This window comes from Euprymna scolopes, chromosome 45, assembly GCF_053919585.1.
Source record: "Euprymna scolopes isolate OS-2025 chromosome 45, ASM5391958v1, whole genome shotgun sequence".
Taxonomy (NCBI): domain Eukaryota; kingdom Metazoa; phylum Mollusca; class Cephalopoda; order Sepiida; family Sepiolidae; genus Euprymna; species Euprymna scolopes.
Window position 1 is genome coordinate 63,588,115 of NC_136526.1, and position 22,515 is coordinate 63,610,629.

At 22.2% G+C, this 22,515-nt stretch overlaps 1 protein-coding gene across 1 annotated transcript in view; it reads left to right on the forward strand.

The window, feature by feature from the left end:
• Positions 1 to 22,515, forward strand: part of LOC145269842 (N-lysine methyltransferase setd6-like) — a 99,576-nt gene that overhangs the window by 30,144 nt on the left and 46,917 nt on the right. The window contains exon 6 of the mRNA XM_080125559.1: positions 2,926 to 3,024. Coding sequence (XP_079981685.1) covers positions 2,926 to 3,024 — 99 coding nt within the window. The remainder of the gene's footprint in view (positions 1 to 2,925; positions 3,025 to 22,515) is intronic.

Sequence of the window (22,515 nt, forward strand, 5' to 3'; positions counted from 1 at the left end):
GTGTTTAGACCTAAAACTGGCGGAGGAGTTTGGTAGAGTTCTCAAAGGTCAAATTATTGAGCTTTGACCCCTAAACAGCCAAATTTCTGGCCGAAAACAGATTACAAAGATTTTCCCAAATCTCACGACCCTGTATATCAAATTTCGAGTCTGTAGACTTAAAATTGACAGTTATTGTGTAGGGAAATTTACAGACACACACACACACACAGACACGTTCACTTATATATATATAGATTCTATAATTATTGAGCAAAATACAAAGTTTTATTACATAAATTGGAACAAATGCATTGAGGACATTGCCAAGGTTGCTGCTAAGAAGTTGGGCTCTCTCTACCATGCTAGAAAGTTACATCAGAAAACCTCTATAAAGCCACAGTTCACCCATGCATAGAATATTGTTGCCACATTTGGGTTGGTGCATCTACCAATTATCTCTCCTTCTTAGAGTCCAAAAATGTGCTCTGATGAATTCATAGCACTTGTGCGTCATCAATGTACATATTCCGGACAAGCAGCAAAATCCCACCCTTTCACTGTTAAGATCTCTAGATGCCGAAAAGCCTTCTACTCTGTTTCTTCCTTTGGACTGCTAGACTTTGGAATTCACTCCCTGTTTCCTGTTTCCCTGACTGTACTAACCTGCAAAAGTTTAAATTTAATGTGACCAGATATCTTGGCAACGGGAACCTTAGATTGGATCTCAGATGAGCACTTGCTATGAAAATAACGATAAAACAGAGACAGGTTTGCAATGTCTCTTCTGTGTGAAAGAGGTTGCAGGGAAAAGGGCATCCCCCTCCATGCTATGAAGTCTATTCTTGGACGTGCTTGACTCTTATACAGGTAGAGACTTGCATCAGCAGTGACATATTTACTGGAGCGGTAGAGTGATCCCACCATTTTTCCAGCAGCCTTGGCAACAGATTTGATGTATGTATTCCATCTCAGATCAGGAGTAAAAGTCAGACCCAGAAGCTGGTCTAAACATGGAGCCTCCCCAAGACAACCAATAATTTAAATTGATGACAGACGGGAATCAGAGCGTTAATGATGTAAAGATAGAAGCTTGGTTTTTGATGCATTAAAATTAACCAGCCACCTCTTTCCCCATTGTACCACATGATCAAGATGAGAAGAGAGAGAATCAGAACTTGAAGTGTTGCCATAGATGAGTGTCATCAGCATGTCTACAGATAATCTTAGGATGTGATTTGGGAGATCATTGATAAAGATCAGGAAGGGAGTTGGGCCCAGGATGAAACTCTGAGGGACTCCAGCATTAATACTGTGAGCTTCTGATTTCTGCCCATTTTCCTTATTGTAGTGATGATATAATAAAGTTATATGTTACTTTTATTCCTCCTCTTTCATTTAATATATACGTATATACAGTCCTGGTCAAAATCATAAGACCACTTAAGAAAGTAAGCGTTTACGCATATTATCAAATTTTTAATCAAACAAATATTTGAAACAATTACCAAAAGGGAAAATATGATAGAAAAAAATGAAATCTGCTTCATTTGAAACCTTAACCCTGATCTAATAATTATTTTTTAAATCATATTTTCCCTTTTAGCAATGGTTTTAACCATTTGTTTGATTAAAAATTTGATAATATGCATAAACGCTTACTTTCTTAAATGGTCTTATGATTTTGACCAGGACTGTGTGTGTGTGTGTGTGTGTGTGTGTGTGTGTATATATATATATATATAGTAATGAAATCAAAATGATGTAGTGTTTACCTGATATACGCAAAGGTAAACTTCAATCTATATATAAATAACAGTATTTATATATAGGTAGTTTAATCCCAAACGCTGATTTCTTTCTGTCCTCTGATGAGAAGAATAACAAAAATAGCATTCTTTGAAACTCCGCGGAATAAGGACTTTGTAAATTGTTTGTTTTTTTTTTTTTTTTTTTTTTTTTTTTTTGGTTGATTGGTTGTTTTGTTTTACGGCATATCAACCCTTTTCAAGTTATTTAATGCCGAATCTGGTGATTTTGAAGAACGATTGTTCAATATAGTGTATTTGTTGTTTTCAAGTCGTATTCTATTTAACCCATAGTTTGGACCCTAACAGGTACTACCACTCCGGGTCAGAGTGGACCTGGGAGCAATGGCAATTAAAGGGTGGCTCCACACTCCCTAAGGCCTGCAAGCTGGGGCCTCACCATCGGATATAGTTTAAGGTCATATCCAGGACCTTTTGGTTTAGAAGTATTCAGTCAAACAACAAATTTTGATTGTAAAGTTCAACTTAGTTTTAATTTTCTTTCTCATATATATATATATATATATATATATATTCAGAATATAATTTTTTTTTCTTTTTTATATCTCCTCTTCTAGAATTTTTTAAATGACCATTATGTGTATTTCGTCCTATTTCAGTTTAAGGGATAACAAAAAGCAATGAATTTTGAAGACGGCATAATTGATAAAAAAAAGAAAAACTTTGAACAGTTTAAATTGTTAAAATATTTGGTGCGATTATAGTTTGGTAATTTTTTAAACAAACGCATTTCACATAAAAAAAAAAAAACCTTATGTAATTAGGGTTGCTGTCAAAATTAGAATAAATTGTTAAAATTACAAAAAATAATTCAGTAAAAAATAATTACAAGTTAAAATAAAATTCATTGAGTTAATCAATTTATACAATTTTATTGCTTTTAATTTTGAAGAGTTGGCAAGATCAGTGGGAGGTAACTGCAATTATTTTGACTAAAATAATTGCAGTTTGCCATTTTGTTTAATACAAAATGCTGGAACCTGATTGTGTTTTTTATTTTATATAACTACCTTTGACACATCTGGATCATTTTTATCACTAAATGTTTTCATGAAATATTTAAAGAATTCTTTTTTTTTTTTTTTTTTCTTATTTCATTGCAACGATGCCATTATAGGGTGAAGAAGTCTTCAACACATACGGAATGTTAGACAATGGCCAACTCCTCAACATGTATGGTTTTGCTGAACTTTTTCCTGAAAATATCAATGAGACGGTTTGTTTTATTTTATTTGTTGGGCTGTAAATTTTTTATTTAGCTTTTTTTATTTTGTTTTTTTGGGGTTTTTTTATTTGGTTTGTTTTTTATTTTATTTGTTGGCCTGTCATTTTTTTATTTAGCTTTTTTTTGTTTGTTTGTTTTTTATTTGGTTTGTTGGTCTATCATTTTTTATTTAGCTTTTTTATTAATTTTTGTTTTTTATTTGGTTTTTTATTTGGTTTGTTTTTTATTTGGTTTGTTTTTTCATTGTTTTTTTTTTTTGTTTTTTTTTTCATTCCTGTTGAGAATTTTCCATATTAAAAAACAAATCATTTAAAAACCATATGATGAAACGAAAATATATTCTAAAAATCATGTAAATTGATTAGGTAGTTTTATTTTTATAAAGTGATTTAATTTTTATCTCTTAAGGGAGGGTCTTGTTCAGAATTTTCCCTAAAAATATAAATAAATATTTATGTACGTATGCATAACGAAAATATCATATTTAAAAAAAATCAATAAATTGATCAGTTTTATTTTTAACTAAGAAAATCAAATTTTCTGAGAAAAATTAATTTAATTGGCAAAGAATAAACGCACAAGCAATTGTCATTTACAAGGTGAAAAAAGGCAGCAAGGCAGTGAGAATTTAGGGGGAGGGTACTTCTGCACTTTTGTACGACACAATCACGTTGACACACCGGTTCTCACCAGATCACTGAAGTTAAGCAACTTTGAGCCTGGCCAGTACTAGATGGGTAACCATTTGGGAAGGCTAGGCACTGTATGTACCTTCTGGGAATGTTGGGCATGAGGCCAGCACCCTCACCTCGTAAAAAGAATTCAGTCACTACAAAAGCATCTACAAAGTTGTAGATGGCCTATGCCCCTTAGGGGTTCAAGGCTATGGCTCAACTTCTGCACTTTAGTACCCGTTTTTCCATGAGTTTTACTCGGCAATGCCCGGCAAGCGATAGAAACCAGTGGATTATACCAACTAATCAAAGAGACATGAGCATACAGTAAAAATTGGCATAAAAAAGGGAAAGTAAAGCATTTAATCACAGACATAATTTTGTGGAGCCTATGACTAGGGCTACCACAAATCATGTGGAGAGGATATGGAAGGAGGTAAAACAACGAAATAAAAAAGTGTGGAACCAACCGCGATCTGCTTGACAGTTATTTTGGTGGATTTCTGGTGGAGACAAAAATTGGAAAGAATCCGTTTGTCTCTATCATAAAGCAGAAACCTACCCGGTTCAGGAACTTCCTCCTCCTGCGTTCTCTAACGACCTTTTCTCAACCTTGTCTTTGTTGGCTGCTTTACTTAAACCGGTAGAAAATACTATCTTTAAGGAAATAGCATTGAAAAAAAATATATCTTTAAGGAAATAGCATTGAAAAAAAAAATATCTTTAAGGAAATAGCATTGAAAAAAAAAATATCTTTAAGGAAATAGCATTGAAAAAAAATATCTTTAAGGAAATAGCATTGAAAAAAAAATATCTTTAAGGAAATAGCATTGAAAAAAAAATATCTTTAAGGAAATAGCATTGAAAAAAAAATATCTTTAAGGAAATAGCATTGAAAAAAAAATATCTTTAAGGAAATAGCATTGAAAAAAAAATATCTTTAAGGAAATAGCATTGAAAAAAAAATATCTTTAAGGAAATAGCATTGAAAAAAAAATATCTTTAAGGAAATAGCATTGAAAAAAAAATATCTTTAAGGAAATAGCATTGAAAAAAAAATATCTTTAAGGAAATAGCATTGAAAAAAAAATATCTTTAAGGAAATAGCATTGAAAAAAAAATATCTTTAAGGAAATAGCATTGAAAAAAAAATATCTTTAAGGAAATAGCATTGAAAAAAAAAATATCTTTAAGGAAATAGCATTGAAAAAAAAATATCTTTAAGGAAATAGCATTGAAAAAAAAATATCTTTAAGGAAATAGCATTGAAAAAAAAATATCTTTAAGGAAATAGCATTGAAAAAAAAATATCTTTAAGGAAATAGCATTGAAAAAAAAATATCTTTAAGGAAATAGCATTGAAAAAAAAATATCTTTAAGGAAATAGCATTGAAAAAAAAATATCTTTAAGGAAATAGCATTGAAAAAAAAATATCTTTAAGGAAATAGCATTGAAAAAAAAATATCTTTAAGGAAATAGCATTGAAAAAAAAATATCTTTACGGAAATAGCATTGAAAAAAAAATATCTTTAAGGAAATAGCATTGAAAAAAAAATATCTTTAAGGAAATAGCATTGAAAAAAAAATATCTTTAAGGAAATAGCATTGAAAAAAAATATCTTTAAGGAAATAGCATTGAAAAAAAAATATCTTTAAGGAAATAGCATTGAAAAAAAAATATCTAACGAAAAACATTTATATACCCCCAAATCAAAAAAAGTGTAAATATTTTTTCATTAATTTAATGAGTGCAGTACCAAAACGACTTTCCATGCACAAACAAAAAAAAAATTTGGAGGTGTTTATTCCGAAAGCCGTTCTTAACATAGGGAGGTTGGGGGTGTTTATACTATGCTGGGGCAGGTCGTAAAAATTATTTTCCTTCCTTGTCATCAAAATATTTGTTCGCTAATTCAAAGAAATAAAACAATTTTTACCTCCTTCCCCCCAAAACAAACAAGAGATAGAACAATAAAATTTGTGAAATTATTACTATAGCTTTGTTTTTTTTTTTGTTTTGTTTTTGTTCGTTTTTGCCTTCCATTCACTCAGCATAATCCGGTAGTTTCTGTCTTCCGCCGATTGTTGCCGAGCGAAACTCAGGGAAAAATGAGCATTAAAGTCCAGAAGTACCTAGGAGGCTATGTACAAAAAGAAACTATACAGAGGAAAGACTGGAGGTCCGACAGCGTCTGTCCAAGGCCGCCTTGAAGCCCTCTAGTGTGGGCTGGTTTACGACTTCATTGGGTAGCTGGTTCCATGGAAATGCCACTCAAACCAAGAACGGTGCTTGGCATCGAAGCTTCCGGAACCATCGAAGGTAGACCTTTTTTGCGTGCCCACGGAGCCCGCAATCCGGGGTAGGGGTGAAGAACAGGTCCCAGTTCAGGCCGCACCGTCCATAGAAGAGTATGCGAGGTGTGACTGCCTTGCCCACAATTTTGAAAAGAAACAAAGGGGAGATAGCGCGATAATAATTCAAACTTGCAAGATTTTTGTTGTAATGCCTATTAATCGCTTAAAAATAATTTTCTTTATAAAAATAAAACTACCTGATTTTTAGAATATGATATTTTCATTTCGTCACGGATCCGTATGTCGAACAGATTTATAGTTTTGTTTTTTTTATTATAGGGTAATTATTAATTAATCTGTCTGGATAAGAACTTTTTTTTTTTTTTTTAAATATATCTCAATGGTTTCAGAGTTTCTTTTGTTTTTTTTAAAGGTTGGTCTATCATGCTTAAATTGTAAAGATCATTTTCATTTTTTAAAAGTTGGTCTATCATGCTTAAATTATAAAGATCATTTTCATTTTTTTTAAAAGTTGGTCTATCATGCTTAAATTATAAAGATCATTTTCATTTTTTTTAAAGGTTGGTCTATCATGCTTAAATTGTAAAGATCATTTTCATTTTTTTTAAAAGTTGGTCTATCATGCTTAAATTATAAAGATCATTTTTATTTTTTTTAAAGTTGGTCTATCATGCTTAAATTATAAAGATCATTTTTATTTTTTAAAGTTAGTCTATCATGCTTAAATTATAAAGATCATTTTCATTTTTTTTAAAGGTTGGTCTATCATGCTTAAATTGTAAAGATCATTTTCATTTTTTTTAAAAGTTGGTCTATCATGCTTAAATTATAAAGATCATTTTTATTTTTTTTAAAGTTGGTCTATCATGCTTAAATTATAAAGATCATTTTTATTTTTTAAAGTTAGTCTATCATGCTTAAATTATAAAGATCATTTTTATTTTTTTTAAAGTTGGTCTATCATGCTTAAATTATAAAGATCATTTTCATTTTTTTTAAAGTTGGTCTATCATTCTTAAATTATAAAGATCATTTTCATTTTTTTTAAAGTTGGTCTATCATGCTTAAATTATAAAGATCATTTTTATTTTTTTAAAGTTGGTCTATCATGCTTAAATTATAAAGATCATTTTTATTTTTTAAAGTTGGTCTATCATGCTTAAATTATAAAGATCATTTTCATTTTTTTTAAAGTTGGTCTATCATGCTTAAATTATAAAGATCATTTTCATTTTTTTAAAGTTGGTCTATCATGCTTAAATTATAAAGATCATTTTCATTTTTTTTAAAGTTGGTCTATCATGCTTAAATTATAAAGATCATTTTCATTTTTTTTAAAGTTGGTCTATCATGCTTAAATTATAAAGATCATTTTCATTTTTTTAAAGTTTGTCTATCATGCTTAAATTATAAAGATCATTTTCATTTTTTTAAAGTTGGTCTATCATGCTTAAATTATAAAGATCATTTTCATTTTTTTAAAGTTTGTCTATCATGCTTAAATTATAAAGATCATTTTCATTTTTTTAAAGTTGGTCTATCATGCTTAAATTATAAAGATCATTTTTATTTTTTTTAAAGTTGGTCTATCATGCTTAAATTATAAAGATCATTTTTATTTTTTTTAAAGTTTGTCTATCATTCTTAAATTATAAAGATCATTTTCATTTTTTTTAAAGTTGGTCTATCATGCTTAAATTATAAAGATCATTTTTATTTTTTTTAAAGTTGGTCTATCATGCTTAAATTATAAAGATCATTTTCATTTTTTTTAAAGTTGGTCTATCATGCTTAAATTATAAAGATCATTTTCATTTTTTTTTAAAGTTGGTCTATCATGCTTAAATTATAAAGATCATTTTTATTTTTTTTAAAGTTGGTCTATCATGCTTAAATTATAAAGATCATTTTTATTTTTTTTAAAGTTGGTCTATCATGCTTAAATTATAAAGATCATTTTTATTTTTTAAAGTTGGTCTATCATGCTTAAATTATAAAGATCATTTTTATTTTTTAAAGTTGGTCTATCATGCTTAAATTATAAAGATCATTTTCATTTTTTTTAAAGTTGGTCTATCATGCTTAAATTATAAAGATCATTTTCATTTTTTTTAAAGTTGGTCTATCATGCTTAAATTATAAAGATCATTTTCATTTTTTTAAAGTTGGTCTATCATGCTTAAATTATAAAGATCATTTTCATTTTTTTAAAGTTGGTCTATCATGCTTAAATTATAAAGATCATTTTCATTTTTTTTAAAGTTGGTCTATCATGCTTAAATTATAAAGATCATTTTCATTTTTTTTAAAGTTGGTCAATCATGCTTAAATTATAAAGATCATTTTCATTTTTTTTAAAGTTGGTCTATCATGCTTAAATTATAAAGATCATTTTCATTTTTTTTAAGTTGGTCTATCATGCTTAAATTATAAAGATCATTTTCATTTTTTTAAAGTTGGTCTATCATGCTTAAATTATAAAGATCATTTTAATTTTTTTAAAGTTGGTCTATCATGCTTAAATTATAAAGATCATTTTTATTTTTTTTAAAGTTGGTCTATCATTCTTAAATTATAAAGATCATTTTCATTTTTTTTAAAGTTGGTCTATCATGCTTAAATTATAAAGATCATTTTCATTTTTTTTAAAGTTAGTCTATCATGCTTAAATTATAAAGATCATTTTCATTTTTTTAAAAGTTGGTCTATCATGCTTAAATTATAAAGATCATTTTCATTTTTTTAAAAGTTGGTCTATCATGCTTAAATTATAAAGATCATTTTCATTTTTTTTAAAGTTGGTCTATCATGCTTAAATTATAAAGATCATTTTCATTTTTTAAAAAGTTGGTCTATCATGCTTAAATTATAAAGATCATTTTCATTTTTTTTAAGTTGGTCTATCATGCTTAAATTATAAAGATCATTTTCATTTTTTTTAAGTTGGTCTATCATGCTTAAATTATAAAGATCATTTTCATTTTTTTTAAAGTTGGTCTATCATGCTTAAATTATAAAGATCATTTTCATTTTTTTTAAAGTTGGTCTATCATGCTTAAATTATAAAGATCATTTTCATTTTTTTTAAGTTGGTCTATAATGCTTAAATTATAAAGATCATTTTCATTTTTTTTAAAGTTGGTCTATCATGCTTAAATTATAAAGATCATTTTCATTTTTTTTAAAGTTGGTCTATCATGCTTAAATTATAAAGATCATTTTCATTTTTTTTAAAGTTGGTCTATCATGCTTAAATTATAAAGATCATTTTCATTTTTTTTAAGTTGGTCTATCATGCTTAAATTATAAAGATCATTTTCATTTTTTTTAAAGTTGGTCTATCATGCTTAAATTATAAAGATCATTTTCATTTTTTTTTAAAGTTTGTCTATCATGCTTAAATTATAAAGATCCTTTCCATTTTTTTTAAGTTGGTCTATCATGCTTAAATTATAAAGATCATTATTATTTTTTTTAAAGTTTGTCTATCATGCTTAAATTATAAAGATCATTTTTATTTTTTTAAAAGTTTGTCTATCATGCTTAAATTATAAAGATCATTTTCATTTTTTTTAAGTTGGTCTATCATGCTTAAATTATAAAGATCATTTTCATTTTTTTTAAAGTTGGTCTATCATGCTTAAATTATAAAGATCATTTCCATTTTTTTTAAGTTGGTCTATCATGCTTAAATTATAAAGATCATTTTCATTTTTTTTAAAGTTGGTCTATCATGCTTAAATTATAAAGATCATTTTCATTTTTTTTAAAGTTGGTCTATCATGCTTAAATTATAAAGATCATTTTCATTTTTTTTAAGTTGGTCTATCATGCTTAAATTATAAAGATCATTTTCATTTTTTTTAAAGTTGGTCTATCATGCTTAAATTATAAAGATCATTTTCATTTTTTTTTAAAGTTTGTCTATCATGCTTAAATTATAAAGATCATTTCCATTTTTTTTTAAGTTGGTCTATCATGCTTAAATTATAAAGATCATTTTTATTTTTTTTAAAGTTTGTCTATCATGCTTAAATTATAAAGATCATTTTTATTTTTTTTAAAGTTTGTCTATCATGCTTAAATTATAAAGATCATTTTTATTTTTTTTAAAGTTTGTCTATCATGCTTAAATTATAAAGATCATTTTTATTTTTTTTAAAGTTTGTCTATCATGCTTAAATTATAAAGATCATTTTTATTTTTTTAAAGTTTGTCTATCATGCTTAAATTATAAAGATCATTTTTATTTTTTTTAAAGTTTGTCTATCATGCTTAAATTATAAAGATCATTTTTATTTTTTTTAAGTTGGTCTATTATGCTTAAATTATAAAGATCATTTTTATTTTTTTTAAAGTTTGTCTATCATGCTTAAATTATAAAGATCATTTTTATTTTTTTTAAAGTTGGTCTATCATGCTTAAATTATAAAGATCATTTTTATTTTTTTAAAGTTGGTCTATCATTCTTAAATTATAAAGATCATTTTTATTTTTTTTAAAGTTGGTCTATCATGCTTAAATTATAAAGATCATTTTTATTTTTTTTAAAGTTGGTCTATCATGCTTAAATTATAAAGATCATTTTTATTTTTTTAAAGTTTGTCTATCATGCTTAAATTATAAAGATCATTTTTATTTTTTTTAAAGTTTGTCTATCATGCTTAAATTATAAAGATCATTTTTATTTTTTTTAAAGTTTGTCTATCATGCTTAAATTATAAAGATCATTTTTATTTTTTTAAAGTTGGTCTATTATGCTTAAATTATAAAGATCATTTTTATTTTTTTTAAAGTTGGTCTATCATGCTTAAATTATAAAGATCATTTTTATTTTTTTTAAAGTTGGTCTATCATGCTTAAATTATAAAGATCATTTTTATTTTTTTAAAGTTGGTCTATCATTCTTAAATTATAAAGATCATTTTTATTTTTTTTAAAGTTGGTCTATCATGCTTAAATTATAAAGATCATTTTTATTTTTTTTAAAGTTGGTCTATCATGCTTAAATTATAAAGATCATTTTTATTTTTTTAAAGTTTGTCTATCATGCTTAAATTATAAAGATCATTTTTATTTTTTTTAAAGTTGGTCTATCATGCTTAAATTATAAAGATCATTTTCATTTTTTTTAAAGTTGGTCTATCATGCTTAAATTATAAAGATCATTTCCATTTTTTTTAAGTTGGTCTATCATGCTTAAATTATAAAGATCATTTTCATTTTTTTTAAAGTTGGTCTATCATGCTTAAATTATAAAGATCATTTTCATTTTTTTTTAAAGTTTGTCTATCATGCTTAAATTATAAAGATCATTTCCATTTTTTTTAAGTTGGTCTATCATGCTTAAATTATAAAGATCATTTTTATTTTTTTTAAAGTTTGTCTATCATGCTTAAATTATAAAGATCATTTTTATTTTTTTTAAAGTTTGTCTATCATGCTTAAATTATAAAGATCATTTTTATTTTTTTAAAGTTGGTCTATCATGCTTAAATTATAAAGATCATTTTTATTTTTTTTAAAGTTGGTCTATCATGCTTAAATTATAAAGATCATTTTCATTTTTTTTAAAGTTGGTCTATCATGCTTAAATTATAAAGATCATTTTCATTTTTTTTAAAGTTTGTCTATCATGCTTAAATTATAAAGATCATTTTTATTTTTTTTAAAGTTGGTCTATCATGCTTAAATTATAAAGATCATTTTTATTTTTTTAAAGTTGGTCTATCATTCTTAAATTATAAAGATCATTTTTATTTTTTTTAAAGTTGGTCTATCATGCTTAAATTATAAAGATCATTTTTATTTTTTTTAAAGTTGGTCTATCATGCTTAAATTATAAAGATCATTTTTATTTTTTTAAAGTTTGTCTATCATGCTTAAATTATAAAGATCATTTTTATTTTTTTTAAAGTTTGTCTATCATGCTTAAATTATAAAGATCATTTTTATTTTTTTTAAAGTTTGTCTATCATGCTTAAATTATAAAGATCATTTTTATTTTTTTAAAGTTGGTCTATTATGCTTAAATTATAAAGATCATTTTCATTTTTTTTAAAGTTTGTCTATCATGCTTAAATTATAAAGATCATTTTCATTTTTTTTAAAGTTTGTCTATCATGCTTAAATTATAAAGATCATTTTTATTTTTTTAAAGTTGGTCTATCATTCTTAAATTATAAAGATCATTTTTATTTTTTTTAAAGTTGGTCTATCATGCTTAAATTATAAAGATCATTTTTATTTTTTTTAAAGTTGGTCTATCATGCTTAAATTATAAAGATCATTTTTATTTTTTTAAAGTTTGTCTATCATGCTTAAATTATAAAGATCATTTTTATTTTTTTTAAAGTTGGTCTATCATGCTTAAATTATAAAGATCATTTTCATTTTTTTTAAAGTTGGTCTATCATTCTTAAATTATAAAGATCATTTTTATTTTTTTTAAAGTTGGTCTATCATGCTTAAATTATAAAGATCATTTTCATTTTTTTTAAAGTTGGTCTATCATGCTTAAATTATAAAGATCATTTTCATTTTTTTTAAAGTTGGTCTATCATGCTTAAATTATAAAGATCATTTTCATTTTTTTTAAAGTTGGTCTATCATTCTTAAATTATAAAGATCATTTTTATTTTTTTTAAAGTTGGTCTATCATGCTTAAATTATAAAGATCATTTTCATTTTTTTTAAAGTTGGTCTATCATTCTTAAATTATAAAGATCATTTTTATTTTTTTTAAAGTTGGTCTATCATGCTTAAATTATAAAGATCATTTTCATTTTTTTAAAGTTGGTCTATCATGCTTAAATTATAAAGATCATTTTCATTTTTTTTAAAATTGGTCTATCATTCTTAAATTATAAAGATCATTTTCATTTTTTTAAAGTTGGTCTATCATGCTTAAATTATAAAGATCATTTTCATTTTTTTTAAAGTTTGTCTATCATGCTTAAATTATAAAGATCATTTTCATTTTTTTTAAAGTTTGTCTATCATGGTTAAATTATAAAGATCATTTTCATTTTTTTTAAAGTTTGTCTATCATGCTTAAATTATAAAGATCATTTTCATTTTTTTTAAAGTTTGTCTATCATGCTTAAATTATAAAGATCATTTCCATTTTTTTTAAAGTTGGTCTTTCATGCTTAAATTATAAAGATCATTTTTATTTTTTTTAAAGTTTGTCTATCATGCTTAAATTATAAAGATCATTTTTATTTTTTTTAAAGTTGGTCTATCATGCTTAAATTATAAAGATCATTTTCATTTTTTTTAAAGTTTGTCTATCATGCTTAAATTATAAAGATCATTTTCATTTTTTTTAAAGTTTGTCTATCATGCTTAAATTATAAAGATTATTTTTATTTTTTTTAAAGTTTGTCTATCATGCTTAAATTATAAAGATCATTTTTATTTTTTTTAAAGTTTGTCTTTCATGCTTAAATTATAAAGATCATTTTCATTTTTTTTAAAGTTGGTCTTTCATGCTTAAATTATAAAGATCATTTTCATTTTTTTTAAAGTTTGTCTATCATGCTTAAATTATAAAGATTATTTTTATTTTTTTTAAAGTTTGTCTATCATGCTTAAATTATAAAGATCATTTTTATTGTTTTTAAAGTTTGTCTATCATGCTTAAATTATAAAGATTATTTTCATTTTTTTTAAAGTTTGTCTATCATGCTTAAATTATAAAGATTATTTTCATTTTTTTTAAAGTTTGTCTATCATGCTTAAATTATAAAGATTATTTTCATTTTTTTTAAAGTTTGTCTATCATGCTTAAATTATAAAGATCATTTTTATTTTTTTTAAAGTTTGTCTTTCATGCTTAAATTATAAAGATTATTTTTATTTTTTTTAAAGTTTGTCTATCATGCTTAAATTATAAAGATCATTTTTATTTTTTTTAAAGTTGGTCTTTCATGCTTAAATTATAAAGATCATTTTCATTTTTTTTAAAGTTGGTCTTTCATGCTTAAATTATAAAGATCATTTTCATTTTTTTTAAAGTTTGTCTATCATGCTTAAATTATAAAGATTATTTTTATTTTTTTTAAAGTTTGTCTATCATGCTTAAATTATAAAGATTATTTTCATTTTTTTAAAAGTTTGTCTATCATGCTTAAATTATAAAGATCATTTTCATTTTTTTTAAAGTTTGTCTATCATGCTTAAATTATAAAGATTATTTTTATTTTTTTTAAAGTTTGTCTATCATGCTTAAATTATAAAGATTATTTTTATGTTTTTTAAAGTTGGTCTATCATGCTTAAATTGTACAGATCATTTTTATTTTTTTTAAAGTTGGTCTATCATGCTTAAATTATAAAGATCATTTTCATTTTTTTTAAAGTTTGTCTATCATGCTTAAATTATAAAGATCATTTTTATTTTTTTAAAGGTTGGTCTATCATGCTTAAATTATAAAGATCATTTTCATTTTTTTTAAAGTTGGTCTATCATGCTTAAATTATAAAGATCATTTTTATGTTTTTTAAAGTTGGTCTATCATGCTTAAATTGTACAGATCATTTTTATTTTTTTTAAAGTTGGTCTATCATGCTTAAATTATAAAGATCATTTTCATTTTTTTTAAAGTTTGTCTATCATGCTTAAATTATAAAGATCATTTTTATTTTTTTAAAGGTTGGTCTATCATGCTTAAATTATAAAGATCATTTTCATTTTTTTTAAAGTTTGTCTATCATGCTTAAATTATAAAGATCATTTTTATTTTTTTTAAAGTTTGTCTATCATGCTTAAATTATAAAGATCATTTTTATTTTTTTTAAAGTTTGTCTATCATGCTTAAATTATAAAGATCATTTTTATTTTTTTTAAAGGTTGGTCTATCATGCTTAAATTATAAAGATCATTTTCATTTTTTTTTAAAGTTTGTCTATCATGCTTAAATTATAAAGATCATTTTTATTTTTTTTAAAGTTTGTCTATCATGCTTAAATTATAAAGATCATTTTTATTTTTTTTAAAGTTTGTCTATCATGCTTAAATTATAAAGATCATTTTTATTTTTTTTAAAGTTGGTCTATCATGCTTAAATTATAAAGATCATTTTTATTTTTTTTAAAGTTTGTCTATCATGCTTAAATTATAAAGATCATTTTTATTTTTTTTAAAGTTGGTCTATCATGCTTAAATTATAAAGATCATTTTTATTTTTTTTAAAGTTGGTCTATCATGCTTAAATTATAAAGATCATTTTTATTTTTTTTAAAGTTTCTCTATCATGCTTAAATTATAAAGATCATTTTTATTTTTTTTAAAGTTGGTCTATCATGCTTAAATTATAAAGATCATTTTCATTTTTTTTTAAAGTTTGTCTATCATGCTTAAATTATAAAGATCATTTTTATTTTTTTTAAAGTTGGTCTATCATGCTTAAATTATAAAGATCATTTTCATTTTTTTTTAAAGTTTGTCTATCATGCTTAAATTATAAAGATCATTTTTATTTTTTTAAAGGTTGGTCTATCATGCTTAAATTATAAAGATCATTTTCATTTTTTTTAAAGTTTGTCTATCATGCTTAAATTATAAAGATCATTTTTATTTTTTTTAAAGTTTGTCAATCATGCTTAAATTATAAAGATCATTTTCATTTTTTTTAAAGTTTGTCTATCATGCTTAAATTATAAAGATCATTTTCATTTTTTTTAAAGTTTGTCTATCATGCTTAAATTATAAAGATCATTTTCATTTTGTTTAAAGTTGGTCTATCATGCTTAAATTATAAAGATCATTTTTATGTTTTTTAAAGTTGGTCTATCATGCTTAAATTGTACAGATCATTTTTATTTTTTTTAAAGTTGGTCTATCATGCTTAAATTATAAAGATCATTTTCATTTTTTTTAAAGTTTGTCTATCATGCTTAAATTATAAAGATCATTTTTATTTTTTTAAAGGTTGGTCTATCATGCTTAAATTATAAAGATCATTTTCATTTTTTTTAAAGTTTGTCTATCATGCTTAAATTATAAAGATCATTTTTATTTTTTTTAAAGTTGGTCAATCATGCTTAAATTATAAAGATCATTTTTATTTTTTTTAAAGTTTGTCTATCATGCTTAAATTATAAAGATCATTTTCATTTTTTTTAAAGTTTGTCTATCATGCTTAAATTATAAAGATCATTTTCATTTTTTTTAAAGTTGGTCTATCATGCTTAAATTATAAAGATCATTTTTATTTTTTTTAAAGTTTGTCTATCATGCTTAAATTATAAAGATCATTTTTATTTTTTTTAAAGTTTGTCTATCATGCTTAAATTATAAAGATCATTTTTATTTTTTTTAAAGTTTGTCTATCATGCTTAAATTATAAAGATCATTTTTATTTTTTTTAAAGTTGGTCTATCATGCTTAAATTATAAAGATCATTTTTATTTTTTTTAAAGTTTGTCTATCATGCTTAAATTATAAAGATCATTTTCATTTTTTTTAAAGTTCGTCTATCATGCTTAAATTATAAAGATCATTTTTATTTTTTTTAAAGGTTGGTCTATCATGCTTAAATTATAAAGATCATTTTCATTTTTTTTTAAAGTTTGTCTATCATGCTTAAATTATAAAGATCATTTTCATTTTTTTTAAAGTTCGTCTATCATGCTTAAATTATAAAGATCATTTTTATTTTTTTTAAAGTTTGTCTATCATGCTTAAATTATAAAGATCATTTTTATTTTTTTTAAAGTTTGTCTATCATGCTTAAATTATAAAGATCATTTTTATTTTTTTTAAAGTTGGTCTATCATGCTTAAATTATAAAGATCATTTTTATTTTTTTTAAAGTTGGTCTATCATGCTTAAATTATAAAGATCATTTTTATTTTTTTAAAGGTTGGTCTATCATGCTTAAATTATAAAGATCATTTTCATTTTTTTTTTAAGTTTGTCTATCATGCTTAAATTATAAAGATCATTTTCATTTTTTTTAAAGTTTGTCTATCATGCTTAAATTATAAAGATCATTTTTATGTTTTTTAAAGTTGGTCTATCATGCTTAAATTGTACAGATCATTTTTATTTTTTTTAAAGTTGGTCTATCATGCTTAAATTATAAAGATCATTTTTATTTTTTTTAAAGTTTGTCTATCATGCTTAAATTATAAAGATCATTTTTATTTTTTTTAAAGGTTGGTCTATCATGCTTAAATTATAAAGATCATTTTCATTTTTTTTTAAAGTTTGTCTATCATGCTTAAATTATAAAGATCATTTTTATTTTTTTTAAAGTTTGTCTATCATGCTTAAATTATAAAGATCATTTTTATTTTTTTTAAAGTTGGTCTATCATGCTTAAATTATAAAGATCATTTTTATTTTTTTTAAAGTTTGTCTATCATGCTTAAATTATAAAGATCATTTTTATTTTTTTTAAAGTTGGTCTATCATGCTTAAATTATAAAGATCATTTTTATTTTTTTTAAAGTTTGTCTATCATGCTTAAATTATAAAGATCATTTTTATTTTTTTTAAAGTTTGTCTATCATGCTTAAATTATAAAGATCATTTTTATTTTTTTTAAAGTTTGTCTATCATGCTTAAATTATAAAGATCATTTTTATTTTTTTTAAAGTTGGTCTATCATGCTTAAATTATAAAGATCATTTTTATTTTTTTTAAAGTTTGTCTATCATGCTTAAATTATAAAGATCATTTTCATTTTTTTTAAAGTTCGTCTATCATGCTTAAATTATAAAGATCATTTTTATTTTTTTTAAAGGTTGGTCTATCATGCTTAAATTATAAAGATCATTTTCATTTTTTTTTAAAGTTTGTCTATCATGCTTAAATTATAAAGATCATTTTCATTTTTTTTAAAGTTCGTCTATCATGCTTAAATTATAAAGATCATTTTTATTTTTTTTAAAGTTTGTCTATCATGCTTAAATTATAAAGATCATTTTTATTTTTTTTAAAGTTTGTCTATCATGCTTAAATTATAAAGATCATTTTTATTTTTTTTAAAGTTGGTCTATCATGCTTAAATTATAAAGATCATTTTTATTTTTTTTAAAGTTGGTCTATCATGCTTAAATTATAAAGATCATTTTTATTTTTTTAAAGGTTGGTCTATCATGCTTAAATTATAAAGATCATTTTCATTTTTTTTTTAAGTTTGTCTATCATGCTTAAATTATAAAGATCATTTTCATTTTTTTTAAAGTTTGTCTATCATGCTTAAATTATAAAGATCATTTTTATTTTTTTTAAAGTTTGTCTATCATTCTTAAATTATAAAGATCATTTTTATTTTTTTTAAAGGTTGGTCTATCATGCTTAAATTATAAAGATCATTTTTATTTTTTTTAAAGTTGGTCTATCATGCTTAAATTATAAAGATCATTTTTATTTTTTTTAAAGTTTGTCTATCATGCTTAAATTATAAAGATCATTTTTATTTTTTTTAAAGTTTGTCTATCATTCTTAAATTATAAAGATCATTTTTATTTTTTTTAAAGTTTGTCTATCATGCTTAAATTATAAAGATCATTTTCATTTTTTTTAAAGTTTGTCTATCATGCTTAAATTATAAAGATCATTTTCATTTTTTTTAAAGTTTGTCTATCATGCTTAAATTATAAAGATCATTTTTATTTTTTTTAAAGTTTGTCTATCATTCTTAAATTATAAAGATCATTTTTATTTTTTTTAAAGTTTGTCTATCATGCTTAAATTATAAAGATCATTTTCATTTTTTTTAAAGTTTGTCTATCATGCTTAAATTATAAAGATCATTTTTATTTTTTTTAAAGTTTGTCTATCATGCTTAAATTATAAAGATCATTTTTATTTTTTTAAAGTTTGTCTATCATTCTTAAATTATAAAGATCATTTTTATTTTTTTAAAGTTTGTCTATCATGCTTAAATTATAAAGATCATTTTCATTTTTTTTAAAGTTTGTCTATCATTCTTAAATTATAAAGATCATTTTTATTTTTTTAAAGTTTGTCTATCATGCTTAAATTATAAAGATCATTTTCATTTTTTTTAAAGTTTGTCTATCATTCTTAAATTATAAAGATCATTTTTATTTTTTTAAAGTTTGTCTATCATGCTTAAATTATAAAGATCATTTTTATTTTTTTTAAAGTTTGTCTATCATGCTTAAATTATAAAGATCATTTTCATTTTTTTTAAAGTTTGTCTATCATGCTTAAATTATAAAGATCATTTTCATTTTTTTTAAAGTTTGTCTATCATGCTTAAATTATAAAGATCATTTTTATTTTTTTTAAAGTTTGTCTATCATGCTTAAATTATAAAGATCATTTTTATTTTTTTTAAAGTTTGTCTATCATGCTTAAATTATAAAGATCATTTTTATTTTTTTTAAAGTTTGTCTATCATGCTTAAATTATAAAGATCATTTTCATTTTTTTTAAAGTTGGTCTATCATGCTTAAATTATAAAGATCACTTTTATTTTTTTAAAGTTTGTCTATCATGCTTAAATTATAAAGATCATTTTTATTTTTTTTAAAGTTTGTCTATCATGCTTAAATTATAAAGATCATTTTTATTTTTTTTAAAGTTTGTCTATCATGCTTAAATTATAAAGATCATTTTTATTTTTTTAAAGTTTGTCTATCATTCTTAAATTATAAAGATCATTTTTATTTTTTTAAAGTTTGTCTATCATGCTTAAATTATAAAGATCATTTTCATTTTTTTTAAAGTTTGTCTATCATTCTTAAATTATAAAGATCATTTTTATTTTTTTAAAGTTTGTCTATCATGCTTAAATTATAAAGATCATTTTCATTTTTTTTAAAGTTTGTCTATCATTCTTAAATTATAAAGATCATTTTTATTTTTTTAAAGTTTGTCTATCATGCTTAAATTATAAAGATCATTTTTATTTTTTTTAAAGTTTGTCTATCATGCTTAAATTATAAAGATCACTTTTATTTTTTTAAAGTTTGTCTATCATGCTTAAATTATTAAGATCATTTTTATTTTTTTTAAAGTTTGTCTATCATGCTTAAATTATAAAGATCATTTTTATTTTTTTTAAAGTTTGTCTATCATGCTTAAATTATAAAGATCATTTTTATTTTTTTTAAAGTTGGTCTATCATGCTTAAATTATAAAGATCATTTTCATTTTTTTTTAAAGTTTGTCTATCATGCTTAAATTATAAAGATCATTTTTATTTTTTTAAAGGTTGGTCTATCATGCTTAAATTATAAAGATCATTTTCATTTTTTTTAAAGTTTGTCTATCATGCTTAAATTATAAAGATCATTTTTATTTTTTTTAAAGTTTGTCAATCATGCTTAAATTATAAAGATCATTTTCATTTTTTTTAAAGTTTGTCTATCATGCTTAAATTATAAAGATCATTTTTATTTTTTTTAAAGTTGGTCTATCATGCTTAAATTATAAAGATCATTTTCATTTTTTTTAAAGTTTGTCTATCATGCTTAAATTATAAAGATCATTTTCATTTTGTTTAAAGTTGGTCTATCATGCTTAAATTATAAAGATCATTTTTATGTTTTTTAAAGTTGGTCTATCATGCTTAAATTGTACAGATCATTTTTATTTTTTTTAAAGTTGGTCTATCATGCTTAAATTATAAAGATCATTTTCATTTTTTTTAAAGTTTGTCTATCATGCTTAAATTATAAAGATCATTTTTATTTTTTTAAAGGTTGGTCTATCATGCTTAAATTATAAAGATCATTTTCATTTTTTTTAAAGTTTGTCTATCATGCTTAAATTATAAAGATCATTTTTATTTTTTTTAAAGTTGGTCAATCATGCTTAAATTATAAAGATCATTTTTATTTTTTTTAAAGTTTGTCTATCATGCTTAAATTATAAAGATCATTTTCATTTTTTTTAAAGTTTGTCTATCATGCTTAAATTATAAAGATCATTTTTATTTTTTTTAAAGTTTGTCTATCATGCTTAAATTATAAAGATCATTTTTATTTTTTTTAAAGGTTGGTCTATCATGCTTAAATTATAAAGATCATTTTCATTTTTTTTTAAAGTTTGTCTATCATGCTTAAATTATAAAGATCATTTTTATTTTTTTTAAAGTTTGTCTATCATGCTTAAATTATAAAGATCATTTTTATTTTTTTTAAAGTTGGTCTATCATGCTTAAATTATAAAGATCATTTTTATTTTTTTTAAAGTTTGTCTATCATGCTTAAATTATAAAGATCATTTTTATTTTTTTTAAAGTTGGTCTATCATGCTTAAATTATAAAGATCATTTTTATTTTTTTTAAAGTTGGTCTATCATGCTTAAATTATAAAGATCATTTTTATTTTTTTTAAAGTTTGTCTATCATGCTTAAATTATAAAGATCATTTTTATTTTTTTTAAAGTTTGTCTATCATGCTTAAATTATAAAGATCATTTTTATTTTTTTTAAAGTTGGTCTATCATGCTTAAATTATAAAGATCATTTTTATTTTTTTTAAAGTTTGTCTATCATGCTTAAATTATAAAGATCATTTTCATTTTTTTTAAAGTTCGTCTATCATGCTTAAATTATAAAGATCATTTTTATTTTTTTTAAAGGTTGGTCTATCATGCTTAAATTATAAAGATCATTTTCATTTTTTTTTAAAGTTTGTCTATCATGCTTAAATTATAAAGATCATTTTCATTTTTTTTAAAGTTCGTCTATCATGCTTAAATTATAAAGATCATTTTTATTTTTTTTAAAGTTTGTCTATCATGCTTAAATTATAAAGATCATTTTTATTTTTTTTAAAGTTTGTCTATCATGCTTAAATTATGAAGATCATTTTTATTTTTTTTAAAGTTTGTCTATCATGCTTAAATTATAAAGATCATTTTTATTTTTTTTAAAGTTGGTCTATCATGCTTAAATTATAAAGATCATTTTTATTTTTTTTAAAGTTTGTCTATCATGCTTAAATTATAAAGATCATTTTTATTTTTTTTAAAGTTGGTCTATCATGCTTAAATTATAAAGATCATTTTTATTTTTTTTAAAGTTTGTCTATCATGCTTAAATTATAAAGATCATTTTTATTTTTTTTAAAGTTGGTCTATCATGCTTAAATTATAAAGATCATTTTTATTTTTTTTAAAGTTGGTCTATCATGCTTAAATTATAAAGATCATTTTTATTTTTTTTAAAGTTTGTCTATCATGCTTAAATTATAAAGATCATTTTTATTTTTTTTAAAGTTTGTCTATCATGCTTAAATTATAAAGATCATTTTTATTTTTTTTAAAGTTGGTCTATCATGCTTAAATTATAAAGATCATTTTTATTTTTTTTAAAGTTTGTCTATCATGCTTAAATTATAAAGATCATTTTCATTTTTTTTAAAGTTCGTCTATCATGCTTAAATTATAAAGATCATTTTTATTTTTTTTAAAGGTTGGTCTATCATGCTTAAATTATAAAGATCATTTTCATTTTTTTTTAAAGTTTGTCTATCATGCTTAAATTATAAAGATCATTT